This window comes from Motacilla alba, chromosome 3 (assembly GCF_015832195.1).
Source record: "Motacilla alba alba isolate MOTALB_02 chromosome 3, Motacilla_alba_V1.0_pri, whole genome shotgun sequence".
Taxonomy (NCBI): Eukaryota; Metazoa; Chordata; class Aves; order Passeriformes; family Motacillidae; genus Motacilla; species Motacilla alba.
Genome location: NC_052018.1, coordinates 66,986,298 through 66,998,996, shown reverse-complemented (window position 1 = coordinate 66,998,996; position 12,699 = coordinate 66,986,298). Strand labels below are relative to the sequence as shown.

At 40.9% G+C, this 12,699-nt stretch overlaps 1 protein-coding gene across 1 annotated transcript in view; it reads right to left on the bottom strand.

The window, feature by feature from the left end:
• UST (uronyl 2-sulfotransferase) overlaps positions 1-12,699 on the bottom strand; it is a 152,020-nt gene that overhangs the window by 31,169 nt on the left and 108,152 nt on the right. Inside the window, exons 6-7 of the mRNA XM_038131414.1 lie at positions 3,054-3,151; positions 772-929 (exon numbers count right to left, since the gene is read on the bottom strand). Of these exons, the coding sequence (XP_037987342.1) occupies positions 772-929; positions 3,054-3,151 (256 nt within the window). The remainder of the gene's footprint in view (positions 1-771; positions 930-3,053; positions 3,152-12,699) is intronic.

Below are 12,699 nucleotides of genomic sequence, written 5' to 3'. Positions count from 1 at the left end.
TGCACACAATGTTGATGGGCCAGTCAAATGTAAGCAAGAAATCAATTCTGCTGGAATGACACGCACAGTCCTCTAGAAGCATCATATCTATTTTTAGCATAGGACACAAGACTGCCTTTTAAAGAAGTCAGCAATAAATCAGTGTAGGAGGGATGGATTGACGCAGAGAACCCTTTCAGATTGACCATGGGGTGCAAATTAAGGAGTAGGCTGAGTGCTCTCCATTTTAATTTCTCAACTCCAGACTCCTAAGTCTTTTTCCTCAGCATGCTTTGTATTGGAAGTGCTGTACATGCACATTCTTATTTGTATTTTACCTCAACTCAGCTCAGCTGAAGGTTCATTTCATTTCAACTCATAGTCAAATAAATAACCTGGTCCTGGAGAATCTCCAGTGTCCAGCTCCCCAAACCACTTCTTGAAGGTTTATTTAAGTACATATTCCTGACACCATTTTGGCAATATTTTGACAGCATTATTTGAGAACCGAGTATGACACAATTAAAAGAAGAAGCCACTCCAGTGGAAAATGGGAAGCTTTCTGGCATGTGGAAAGATCACTGAGCAACAAGTGCAGGCAAGGGAAGAAAACCACACAGTAACATTAAAGATAAAAGTGGAATATGTTACCTTCCCCATCATCAAATCTGCTCCCTAAGAGGGAGATAAACTTCTTCATTGACTGAACAAGAAAGAAACACGTACCCTTCAGCAGCCAAGCAGATTTAGCTGAAGTTTCTGTGAGAACAGCTTCTTAATGGAAAAAGTTACCTGGATTTTTGTAGATGCTAAGCACATCCTTGAAATAATGAGGTAAGAATCTTTCTAATAAAAGCAGCACATCCTCCAACTCCTCCAGAATGCCCACAAGCAGAAAATTTTCATTAACGTTCAGCTTTGCTCTTTCAAGGGCCCATTCACCAGGCTCCCTGTATGAAATGGATGGGGGAAGATGGAGGAAGGAAAGAGAAAAGTTTAAAAATGCATTTACTTCTCAAATTCAAGCCAAGAACACAAGTGAATAAAAAATATTCAGTGCTATATTTAGAACAAAAAAAAGACCCCCCCACCAAATCCGAGTAGCTTAGTGAGCTTTTCCACGTAATATCTAAAATTGGATTGGCATGTAAAAACAGGATCACGTTAAAAGGAGGCTAATCACTGTGTGAAAGCACTCCATTCTGAACAGATCTTTTGCCAAGTTGTTTATAAGCTCAAACTTGTGAACTCTGGTATTTCAGCTTGGATGCACAACCCGTCTGATGGGAGGGATGACTGCCCTTGGCGTTGGAAGGTCCTGAGGGGTGGTGGTGTCCCTGAACTACATCAGGAGAACTGTTGGGACCAAGCACTGCCTGCTGTTACTTGGCTGTCACAGGACACTACCCTTTTCCACTTTGTCTTTCATTTTAACTTTTGCCAAAGTCTCCAGGAGCTTCCCTTTCCCCTGTGATTACTCCTGGTTGCCCTGCAGCTTTGCTACAGGATTTGCATTTTTTTGCTGTGACTGACACTGGATTTTGAAGAACAGTTTAGAGCTCTTCTGTCTTTTCTCCCAGCAGGAGAAGCTGGCAGGACTTCACTACCTCTCTATGCTTCTCTCTTTCCCAAAAGCACAATGTAGTTAGACAACCATACAAATCCTAAATCCCTTATAATAACTCATATTAATTATGTTCTGGGAGCAGCAGCCATCATTCATACTGACAATGCCAGTGTCCCAGGCTAGAGGAATCAGCTGCCCTCACTGCCTGGGAGTGGCTGTGAATCCCACCTCTTCCAGGACTTCATTAGGTTATTGTGGATCCTATGCAATAGTGAATTTAACATTTGTCTGAAGCTCTTTCTGTGCCATGTGGAAAAGCTTACTACTTTCCACTCCTACTAGAGCAGACTTGTAGCAGGTTTTTGACGCACTACCACCTTCTGGGCACTGATCTGTTTTCTGGAAGAGCAAAGTGTCCTAACAAACACTATAAGCCTCCTGTTTGTAGCTCCTTATGAGACCTAGAAGTAGCTGAAGGAAGTGCAAGGGCATGGCAGGAGCCAAATCTACAACAAGGTACAAAACAGCACTTCAATATGCTGCTTGGGAACCTCACAGAGATATTCTGTGGAAGTATTCAGGCATGTGACTGTTGTTAATGGGATTACTCGTGCATGCAAGTTAAATGTGCAACAATAAGCATTTGGAAATAAGGCAAAAATATGTTATAAAAATGTGCAAAGAAAATTAAGTCATTAACCTGTTTTGTTTCTTATACATAACTTTAGTTAAGCAAAAAAAAAAAAAAAAAAAGGAAGGATTATACAACATAGATACTTCTTCTGTCCTAATTTCTATGTAATAGATTTTTACTTGCTATTACTGCCACAAGAAGTATGGCTTTTGAAAGAAATTCTGGAAAATGTGCAGTTGTTTCATTATGGAGAAGCTTGAATAATACAGAAACAGAATACCTTGAAGTTGAACACACCTAATAAAGAACATTTGTTATCAACAAACTGAAGTGTTTAAAGCCAAGAAAGTATTTAAAATTATTCCTATATTATTGCATAAAAATTTACTATGGTATCAGTAATACAGCAATATCAGAATGGTGTACACAGACCTTAAAAATGAGGTTGCTCAATTAAAGCAGTAGAGGGCTGCATTTTACATGGTTTTAAGCATGAATACGGTTTCTCACATGGACACAGAAACCTGTATTCCTCATACAGACCTGATAGAAGCATCTGAGCAAATCAGAAACAGGTATTACAAAATTACAGTGCAGATAAAATGAGTAACCCAGAAAAAAAATCCCACATAAATACATTCATATTTGATGAATTATTCATGCTATAAATCAAGAAAAATGAATAGTGCTACATTTGCAATGCCCTCCTTACTTCAAAATACATGCATGCAGTTACCACATGCAGTTCTACATTCCTTGTACTTTCATTTTTCTCTTGTATTTCAAATAATGTCACCTCTTTATTACTGATTTCTGACAAAATGTTGGCAATAGCTATTGCTGAACAAATTGAAATACCTTGCATATATTTACCTGCATCTTGGATGCTGTCCACAGAAATATGGTATGATGTAAAATAACCTGGGATTAGAACATTCAGGATAGTTTTCAAGGATACATACATTAATGTCCTGTGGGGGAGGAAAGAAAAAAAAATACTGTATTTTCCTTACTCTATTAACAACTGTTTTCTTTATCTCATACTTTTTATAGTCATCTCAGGGTCAAAGAACTGTGCCAAGGCTATAACAAGTATCTTACAAATCATCTATTGGTCCATTTATCTACTTCTAAATATCAGCAGGGGAAACAAAAAGTTATTTTGTCCTAGAACGCATAAAGCAATTTTTTCTTCCTTGCTGCAAAACCCACAATTTTTATACTGAGATTACTGTATGAGTCAAAGGGGGACACATTAATCAACTTTCATACTAAATAACATTTTAAATATTCTGAAGATTATTTTCAGGCTCTTCTTTCTTCTAAATACACCCTGGAGAAAACCTGAAGTAGCCAGAATAAATAAAATTGAGACAACAATTATTACTTTGTCAGCCCCCCCCCCCCCTTTTTTTTTTTTAATTCTGCTGCATTTAGTGACTGGAATGAACAAATGTAAGATGTAATTTGTACATCTCACTCAATATTATAACACACATCTCTTTTGGTCACAATTCTGTAAACTTCTCAGATTTTCAGAACTGAACTGTGCAAAGCCTACTGAGAAAAGGGGCTATTAGAAACTATTTATCATTTTCATGAAATATCATTCACCTAATTAGAAGCTATTTATCATTTTTCAAAGACTTGGCATAGCTACTGAACCCTGAGGAACTGCATTCCATTTCTAGCTTTACTTCAGCACAATAATAAACATGTGGGACTGAATTCCATTATCCTAATCTAATAGAGCCTTACTCTGCAAGCAGACACACACCCTCTGCAGAGATATAGAGGGCAAAAAAATGGGTAAGACAACTAAAGCAAGGGTGGAAGGATCTCACCTGTGCAGAACCCATCTTCATTGTTATTTAGATATGTGCTTTCACAGTGCCATAGGCGCTATACACATCAATATCAAACCAACAACCAAACAAATCCATAATTTATCCAGTAAATAAAATATGATAGAGAACATTCCACATGACAGATGTGCTTGGCAGCATGGAAGATATGGAGAGCATCCCCTGCTCTCCCCAGAGGAGGGCAGGGTACAGGCCTCCAGCCACAGCATCTGCACCTGAGGCCTCATCAGAGAACAGCTCTTCCCAGAATTTCAGTCCTCTCACCTAACTTCACTAGATCCCCATTTCGGTCTGCAAGCCTTTTAAAGTACATTTCTGATTCCTACTCTGTCTCACAGTCATGTGAATCCAACTTTATAAGCACACCAGAGGACTCTGGGCTAGGAAGTAAATCACATGGTGAGGAACCATTAAAGAAAACAACACAGAAACTGCCAACTGGGATACAAACAATCCATTTCCCCTGCTCCCCACAGCATATTCAGGGCTTGCCTTAAATACATACCAGAAGATTTATGGTCAAGGCCTGAATTTTGACATTAAAGGCTCTGAGCTGTAGCTAACCTGCCCCACCAGGCTCCATGCTATGATTACTAAGAAATCTTACTGTGGATGGACAGATTGCACAAGCAATGTGTCTCTCCTGTCATCCCAGAAGGGTTTTTAAGCATGAATTACAAATTGCACCTCTGAAAAGGCTTATTGTGCTTTTACTATAGACACCACCAGAGATGTTTTCAGCGATACATATTTTTGGCTTTCATAAGAACCTGAAGACCTGCAAAAAATAATAAATCTCTTGGATTAAAAAAAAAAAATCTGAAATATTGCCCTGACACTACTTTAAATTATGTCCAAGCTGGCTTGCACTTGGTAGACAGATTAGATGGAAGGTGGGTGGAACACCTATATAAGACTTAAAAATCTCTAGCAGCACGCAGCTAAGAACATTTTCTCTTTTCTCACTCTTGTACAAAGGCAAAAGGACATTAGCTCCCAAAAAAGAAACTTACAATTTCTTTACAAGAATAATGAATATGATGAGTCAAAATTATTCCCTGAGATGAGTATCAATGCCCAACACAAAAGTGTAACCGGGACCTTCTTGTAATTGTAAAAACAGTATTTGATTCACACGGCCAGAGAAACATCTGTACAATAAAAGCAATGTAAATTCATGTAGAAAATCCTGCAGCTTTAGCAAACAGACAGTTGATACTAACTGAAAAAAAGATTTTCAGTGTCCTTTTTAGGGTAAACTGATGTAGGATTGCTGAAACAACCAGGCTGGCTCTAATCTAATCTCATCTCCCCCATTCCTTGTTGATAACTCAAAGCTTAAGATAAAGGCCAGGTGAGTTTACACACAAACCTACAATCTTTTGCCACACAAGGACATGCACTTCATCCTCCTGACATCAGAGGCACCAGGCTTTCTCTGCAGTAGAAGCACTGCCCCTTCCCAGGCTTTGCTTTCCACCACTGCTATGATCTGCATTTCAGCTGCTGGAGTGTCCTCGTGCATTTGCAGCCCCTGCTCACTCCATGAGATGTGAAATCAATTTCCAACCAAAAACTGGGTGAAAGAAAGGTCAGCCTGAGGTGAGCTAGTCATTACAAAACTTAAACACACCTACCAGGAGATGCTTTTTGGTGCCAGTGGCACTCAGGAATTTCTGGTTTTTTCCCCAGCATGGAAAGTCAAGGTGAAACGACATTATTCTAGGCAGTGTCACTCTGCTATCCTAAGCAACATTAATTAAGCCACATCTCCAAGTAAGAACATGCTTTCTCAGCAGAACGCAGATCTTTCAGGGCAGAAATGTTTCTACGTGAGACAAAAATTTGCAAGGTGACAGATGACAGCCTTGCTCATTTAAATGACTGGAGGAACCTTGTAAAAAATATTTTAACACAGACAGGAAAGACACAGAAGGAAACACATAGAGCTACTTTGATCATAACCTTTCAAAATAAAGAAAGCAGTATTTCATTTCATTCCTCAGCTCCTGGCTACAATTCATATCACTCACATCCCACGGGCTTGTATCTTCAACAGGGCAGCAACAGGCCTGGGAATCAGCCCTGCAGCTCCAAGTAACAACAGAAACTGTCCTTCTTTTAAATAATACTCTATTCTTCTACTCATGTAACAATATTATCTAAAAAGTTAAACCATAATTTCTGCTTCCTTCTTCTGTAAAATTGTCTTTGAAATGAAAATCACAACATGCCTTAATCCTTTAATCTGTCAATGAGTCAGACTACTGATCAGAAATATATCAAAGCTGCATTATTAATATGTTTTTTTGAGATTAGTAATAAACTAAACTATTTCATTTGCCAGAGTGAGCTCATACGTGCTATAAGAGAAGTCAGCACCTGATTAAAAATATTTCATAGAATAACTGAATCATCAGGTTTGGAAGAGACCTTCAAGATCATCTAGTTCAACTGTTAACTCACATGGTTATGGTGGTTAGCACCACCATAATCACCCCTAAACCATATCCCCAGATGTCACACCCAGATGCCTCTTGAACAATTCTGAAGATGGCGACTCTTATAATTTCCCTGGGCACCTTATTCCAGTGTCTAACACCTCTTTCAGTTAAGTTTTTTTTTTCTCTAATATCTAATCTGAACCTCCCTGATGCAACTTAAGGACATTTCCAATCATCCTTTAATTTCCTCCTCACTAAAACTCCTTTCAGGTAGTTGTAGACAGTGAAGGGCTACAAAATTCCTTTCGGAACTTTAATTCCATCACAAAAAGAGCAAGCTTTAAGGTGTTCTTTTGTAGAGCAATAAGCAATTTTACTGAAGCCAATGTCTTATGACAAATACTGTACCATAGACAAAAAGATGTGACACCAGATACAAGAACTTTTTTTCCTCCTAATACAAAATCCTAAGAGTACTGACAGAAATAATGACTTGTTTTTTATCCAGTAGAAGAAACACTCCAAAAAAATCATCTTGGGTTTCAAGGCATTCCTTATTTTTTGATTATGAGTGTCTCAACCAAAAATTATAGAAACATCACATTCTGCCCTGGATGCATTAGAATTATTAGTAGCCCTGACAATTTAACATAAGAAATCATAACTCAAATACCTACATGCCTTGCAAAGAATTTCCATTCTATTTCCATCTGCTCATCTATGGAAAAACACAAAAATATCCCTTCTCTCGCAATCAAAACAAAAAATACACATGCTCTTTCTATGCCCTGCCCCTGTGAGATACCACAACTTCTGTGAAACCAGGAGAGCTCACAGCCAGGAGCAGTGCATGCTCCTTCTGTCTGAAGGGTGAAGATGTGCAGGTGTGTCAGCAGCAACCTAAATTTCAAGTTTTCATAAACGGAAATGAAATAAAAAGATGTGGAAAACCAGTGACTGAGCCCAGTCTACAGTGACCTCTTCTGCTCACAAGGCTGCTCTTCATACACCACCACAGTCAGCAGCGCAGTCTAGTCCTCACTGCTGCCAGCCAAGGAAAATTCTTCTGCTCTCCTGAGAGCCACCAAGAATCCTCTCACAGCTTGTAAAGTGTTTTCTCACATAGTTGGTGTTTGTAAAGAGGTCAAACTGACCATTACATCCTGAGGACAATGTCACATCATATGAGCTAAAAACAGCACACTAAAAAAAAACCCCAACATAATTTCCCACCTTCTCTGGCCCCAGCTGGGGAGCAAGCTCTGGGTGGCCTTAGAGTGATTGGAAAGAAAATGTAAACATGATGTCTCAGAAAAGGGCTTGTGAGTATAAATATGACATGAAAGAAGGAAAAGTACAACTTCCTACTTTGGAAGGCTGCAGAAAGACACTGAAAAGTCAAGGTATGGTTGGCATGAAGGTTTCCAAATATAAATGTAAGATAACTTACTAAATCTTATTTAGGAGCACATATTATTTGCACATTTTAACAAAACATAAGATAAAATGCAACACATTTTTAACCCTAGTTAGAGAGAGTTTAACTTCACCAGGTGATATTTAATGTTTCTATTCAATCTCAATCAAGTATTTGGATAACTAGAGCCACACAGCAGCAAAATTACTACTTTTTTTCAAATATATTTGGTATCTGTTTGTGCATCTATGCCAACAGCACTGGCAGCCGATTGCTGTGGGGTGGGTTGGTGCTGGGCATTGCTTCCCAAATTAGCACTGCCAACATACACAAAGCCAAATGTTTCCCATCCTGCGCTGATGTGGCACTGAGGCCCCCCAAGGTGGGCTGCCAGGTGGGATGGACTGTGCCAAACTGTGGGGGATGATTGTCCTCTGGAGATGACAGCAGGCTGGACAAGTTTATTGGGACACCAGTGGCAGGCTGCAGAGTGACCAGTGGGCATCTTGGGGAGAAGCTCCACAAGATGGCAGAGCAGATCCAGCTAAGCCTAGAATGCAAGGTTTCTGTCCCCAAATGCCCCCCACCACCAGCTGTGATTGCTCCTTCACTTCTGCGAGGCTCCACCAGCTCAAAAAACAACAGAAACCCTTTTCTGTTCCTCCTCCACTGCCTTCTGATCTTCTACCAGAAGAGTGAACAACATGGGGCTTGCTCACATTGATGCCATCACAGCACTCCAGCTGCACATGGCAACACAGGCCACCGTGGATGACTTCAGTCACTGCATTAATTTCTTCTACAGCCACCCTTGGGCTGTAGTCTGAGGTCCTCCTTGGATTGCAGGTGGATGGTGCTTCACCGTGGACCTCCATAGGCTGCAGGGGGACATCTGTCTCACCGTGGTCCACGCCATGGGCTGCAGGGGAATCTCAGCTCTGCTGCTCCTCCCACTCCTTCTGCATGGGCCTTGGTGCCAACAGAGCTGTTCCTCTCACATACTGTCACTCCTCTCTTCTCCAGCTGCAATTGCTCCTGTGCAGTAACTTTCCCTTCCTAAACCGATTATCCCAGAGGAGCTACCACCATCACCGAAGGGCTCACCCTTGGCCAGCAGCAGACCCATCATGGACCTGGCTGGCATTGGCTCCACTGGACATAGGGGAAGCTTCTGGCAGCTTCTCACAGAAGCTAGCCCTGTAGCCCCTCTGCCCTCCCATCCCCCACCACTGCTACCAAAAGCCTGCTGTGCAAGCTCAATACATTTTTATAGAGGATAATTCTGGGGTTCCTTTGAATTGACTTTCCAATTTCTTCTGGCAAAATGCATGTTTTTACTTTCCTTCCCCCACCACCACATAAGTAAATAGGCTGCCAAGTTTAATTCCCTTTTTTTTTTTTTGGCTGGGCTAATTTGCCTGGACTCTTCTGCCTGGGCTAATTTGCTTGACTTTTCAGCCAACAATGTATTAAGCTCTTTTTTCTGGCCTCTTAATGGGTGAAGCGGCAGCTAACAAAACAGCATCTTCTGTTAACCATCTACATTTTCATTAAGTGCAGACATAAGTTATTCATTCATATACAAATTTTTGCTGGCATTGACATAGCAAAAGTGATGAACTATGCCCACAAAGTGACAAACATGAAACACATTTGTACATCACTATTTTCTAACTTAAAATTATGTACAGCATCCAGAAAACACATAGGTGGATATATTTCTCTCTATTCTGTTATCAGAAATCATGGCAGTAATTTGTCAAAGATAAGTTTTACTGTAAAGAATGGAATCACTTCATAGTTGTAAGCAGGCACATTATCATATCTTTCTTTTCTATTGCTTTTTTATTTTTCACCTCAAACCATCTTAGTACGGGAAATCTATTCAAAAAAATAGAAAGAAATTGCCAAAAAAAGGATGAATGGCTGCCAGCTGGAAGCAGTGTGTAAGCATTAAACAACCATCCTGTTACAGAGGGCACAGATCCAGGGAAGACCAAAAATGAAGATCATTATACTGTAATCAAGAATGAATCTCACTGGCAACTAACAGGAGGGAGACAGCACATCTGCTAATTCTGTTTACTAACACTTCTTCATAAAAGAACCTGGAAAATTTGTCTGCTTGGATAACAAGCTTTAATAAAATCAGTTAGGGATGGCATATATTCAAGTCTGCAAATGGCAAGCAGGAAATACCCACCACCTCAAGAACTTTTCAGCCCTCCCTAATGGAGGGCACGTGGACTGTAGCAAATTGATGCCTATGAGAAAAGCAGCAAGTCACAGAACGGTTTGGGCTGGAAGGGACCTTAAGATCACCTAGTTCCAAACCCCCTAGCAAGGCAGGGACACCTTCCACTAGGTCCAGTGTATCAATGCCCTACCCAGCCTGGTCTCCCAAACACTTACAGGGATGGGGAATCCACAACTTCTGTGGCAACTTGTTCCAACAACCATGACAGTAAAGAATTTCTTCCCAATCTCTAAACCTGTCATCTTTCAGTTGAAAGCCATTGCTCCTTGTCCTGTCACTAAATTCTGTTTTTAAAAAGTTCCTCTCCAGCTTTTTTGTATACCCCCTTCAGGTACTGGAAGGCTGCTCTAAGGTCTCCCCTTCCCCAGGCTGAACAACCCCAACACTCTCAGCCTGTTTTCATAAGAGAGTTGCTCCAGCCCTCTGATCATCTTTGTGAAAATCCTCTGGACTTGCTTCAACAGATCCATGTCCTTCTGTTGAGGACCCCAGAGCTGGCCTCAGCACTCCAGGTGGAGTCATAAAAGAAGTCATAGAAGATGGAGTCTCACTTCCCTTGACCTGTGGGCCACGCTGCTTTTGTTGCTGTGCAGGATACAATTGGCTTTCTGGGCTGTAGGTGCACATTTCTGGCTCATGTCTAGCCTCTGATCTACCAGCACTCCCAAATCCTGCTCCCCAGGGCAGCTCTCCATCTGTTCAACCCCCAGACTGTACTGATACAGAGGGGTTGTCTTGACTCAGGTGCAGGACCTTGTACTTGGCCTTGCTGAACTTCATGAATTTCACAAAGGTCCACTTCTCGAGCTTGTCCAGGTGCCTCTGAACAACATCCCTTCCCTCCAGCACATCAGCCACACCACACAGCTCGGTATCATCAGCAAACTTGCTGAGGGTATGCTCAATCCCACTGTCAGTGTCACCAACAAAGATGTCAAACAGTGCCAGTCTCAATACTGAGACCCCAAGGAATGCCACTTGCCACTGATCTCCACTTGGACATTGAGTCACTGACAGATGGACACCTCTTTGAGTGTGATCATCCAGCCAATTCCAACTAATCCATCCATCAAATCCACATCTCTTCAGTTTAGAGACAAGAATGTTGTGCAGGACAGTGTCAAAATGCTTTGCACAAGTCAATAGATACATCCAGCAATTTATGCTCACAAAAGATAGTTCCAGAGCACAAAGTTAATTTTTTGACAGGCAACAGCCCCAGCCTGGAGCCGACTGTGAGGCTGAAGTCAGTGGACCAAAAGTGGACAGCGATGCCACTGGTGGGTGAGGGTGCTCCTGGTAGGTTGGCGTCACCATGCCAGGCAATGTTGTGCAGCCTTGGCTGCTCCTGTCCCAGCATAAAAAAGGCTGCTACGGAAGACTCAGGCTGTTGAGAAGTACTTAAGCCCAACCTTTGCTAAAGGAGAAACAAGTTTATCCATACCAGGTTACCATTTGTCCAATCTGTTTAAAAAAAAGTTCATATCCACTCTAATTCATAGCAATGCTGCTTTACTGCTCCTACTGTCAAGAAACCTTTACTAGTCTGTGATACAAAACCACCCTAATGTAATGCAGAAAACTGCTTTGTCTTGATCTCCATAAACTCAAGGAATAGCTGCAGGATATCTGCTTCATAGCACATTTTTATTCACCTGAAGATTTATATTTCCCTACAGCAATCAATTTTTAAGACCACCTTCTGGACTCTCTTCAATTTTTCAGAAGTCCTAAAACAGAACAATTTTTAACTTAGGCTTTTTCAGTAAAACCAGAAAAGACCCTGCCAGTGTCCTAGTAAGTTCTCACTGAACAAGGTAGTGTCATGAAGGGAATTAAGGAATCGTTTCACATCTCTGGCTCCTGGAACCCAGCATCTTTTGTTTAGCTTGAAATGCTGTCTCCCAGAAACCACTTGGGCTAAAACATTAAAAAAAACCAGATTGGAGGAAATACAGAGGAAATAATCATGTAACACTGGATCTTCACCTCGCTAATACACCACTCTTTTAATGTTAAAAGCATCAATGTTCAGCCAAGTAGATTGTAATACTAAGACTCTGTGACCTGTATTAACAGCAAGTCCTGCTCACAACTGAGCAGTAATATGCATGACCAGATTACCCAGAATGAAAAAATCATGTAATGAGGAAGACCACAGGACATCACAGAATCACAGAATGGTTTGGATTGGAAGGGAAGTTAAAGAGCAAATGTCTAGTTCCAGCCACCCTGCCATGGAAGGCAGGGACACCTTCCACTACACCAGGTTGTTCACATACAGAAAAGGCCTCTCTAGAACGAGCATAAGACAGGAAAAACAGTCCTGAACTGAAGTGACAGTCAAAGACACTTTAGAAAAAGTATTAAAAGTATTAAAAGTATTAAACTATTAAAAAATAAACACAAGATTGTCAGAATCTAGCTAGTATTAGATAACACTGTAATGAAGAACACAATCTTCTTGCTGAAGAGCAAGGGGAAGAACCAGCAGCAGCAGAAAAGCCTCTCTATCTTACAACAGGTCTTTAATCCA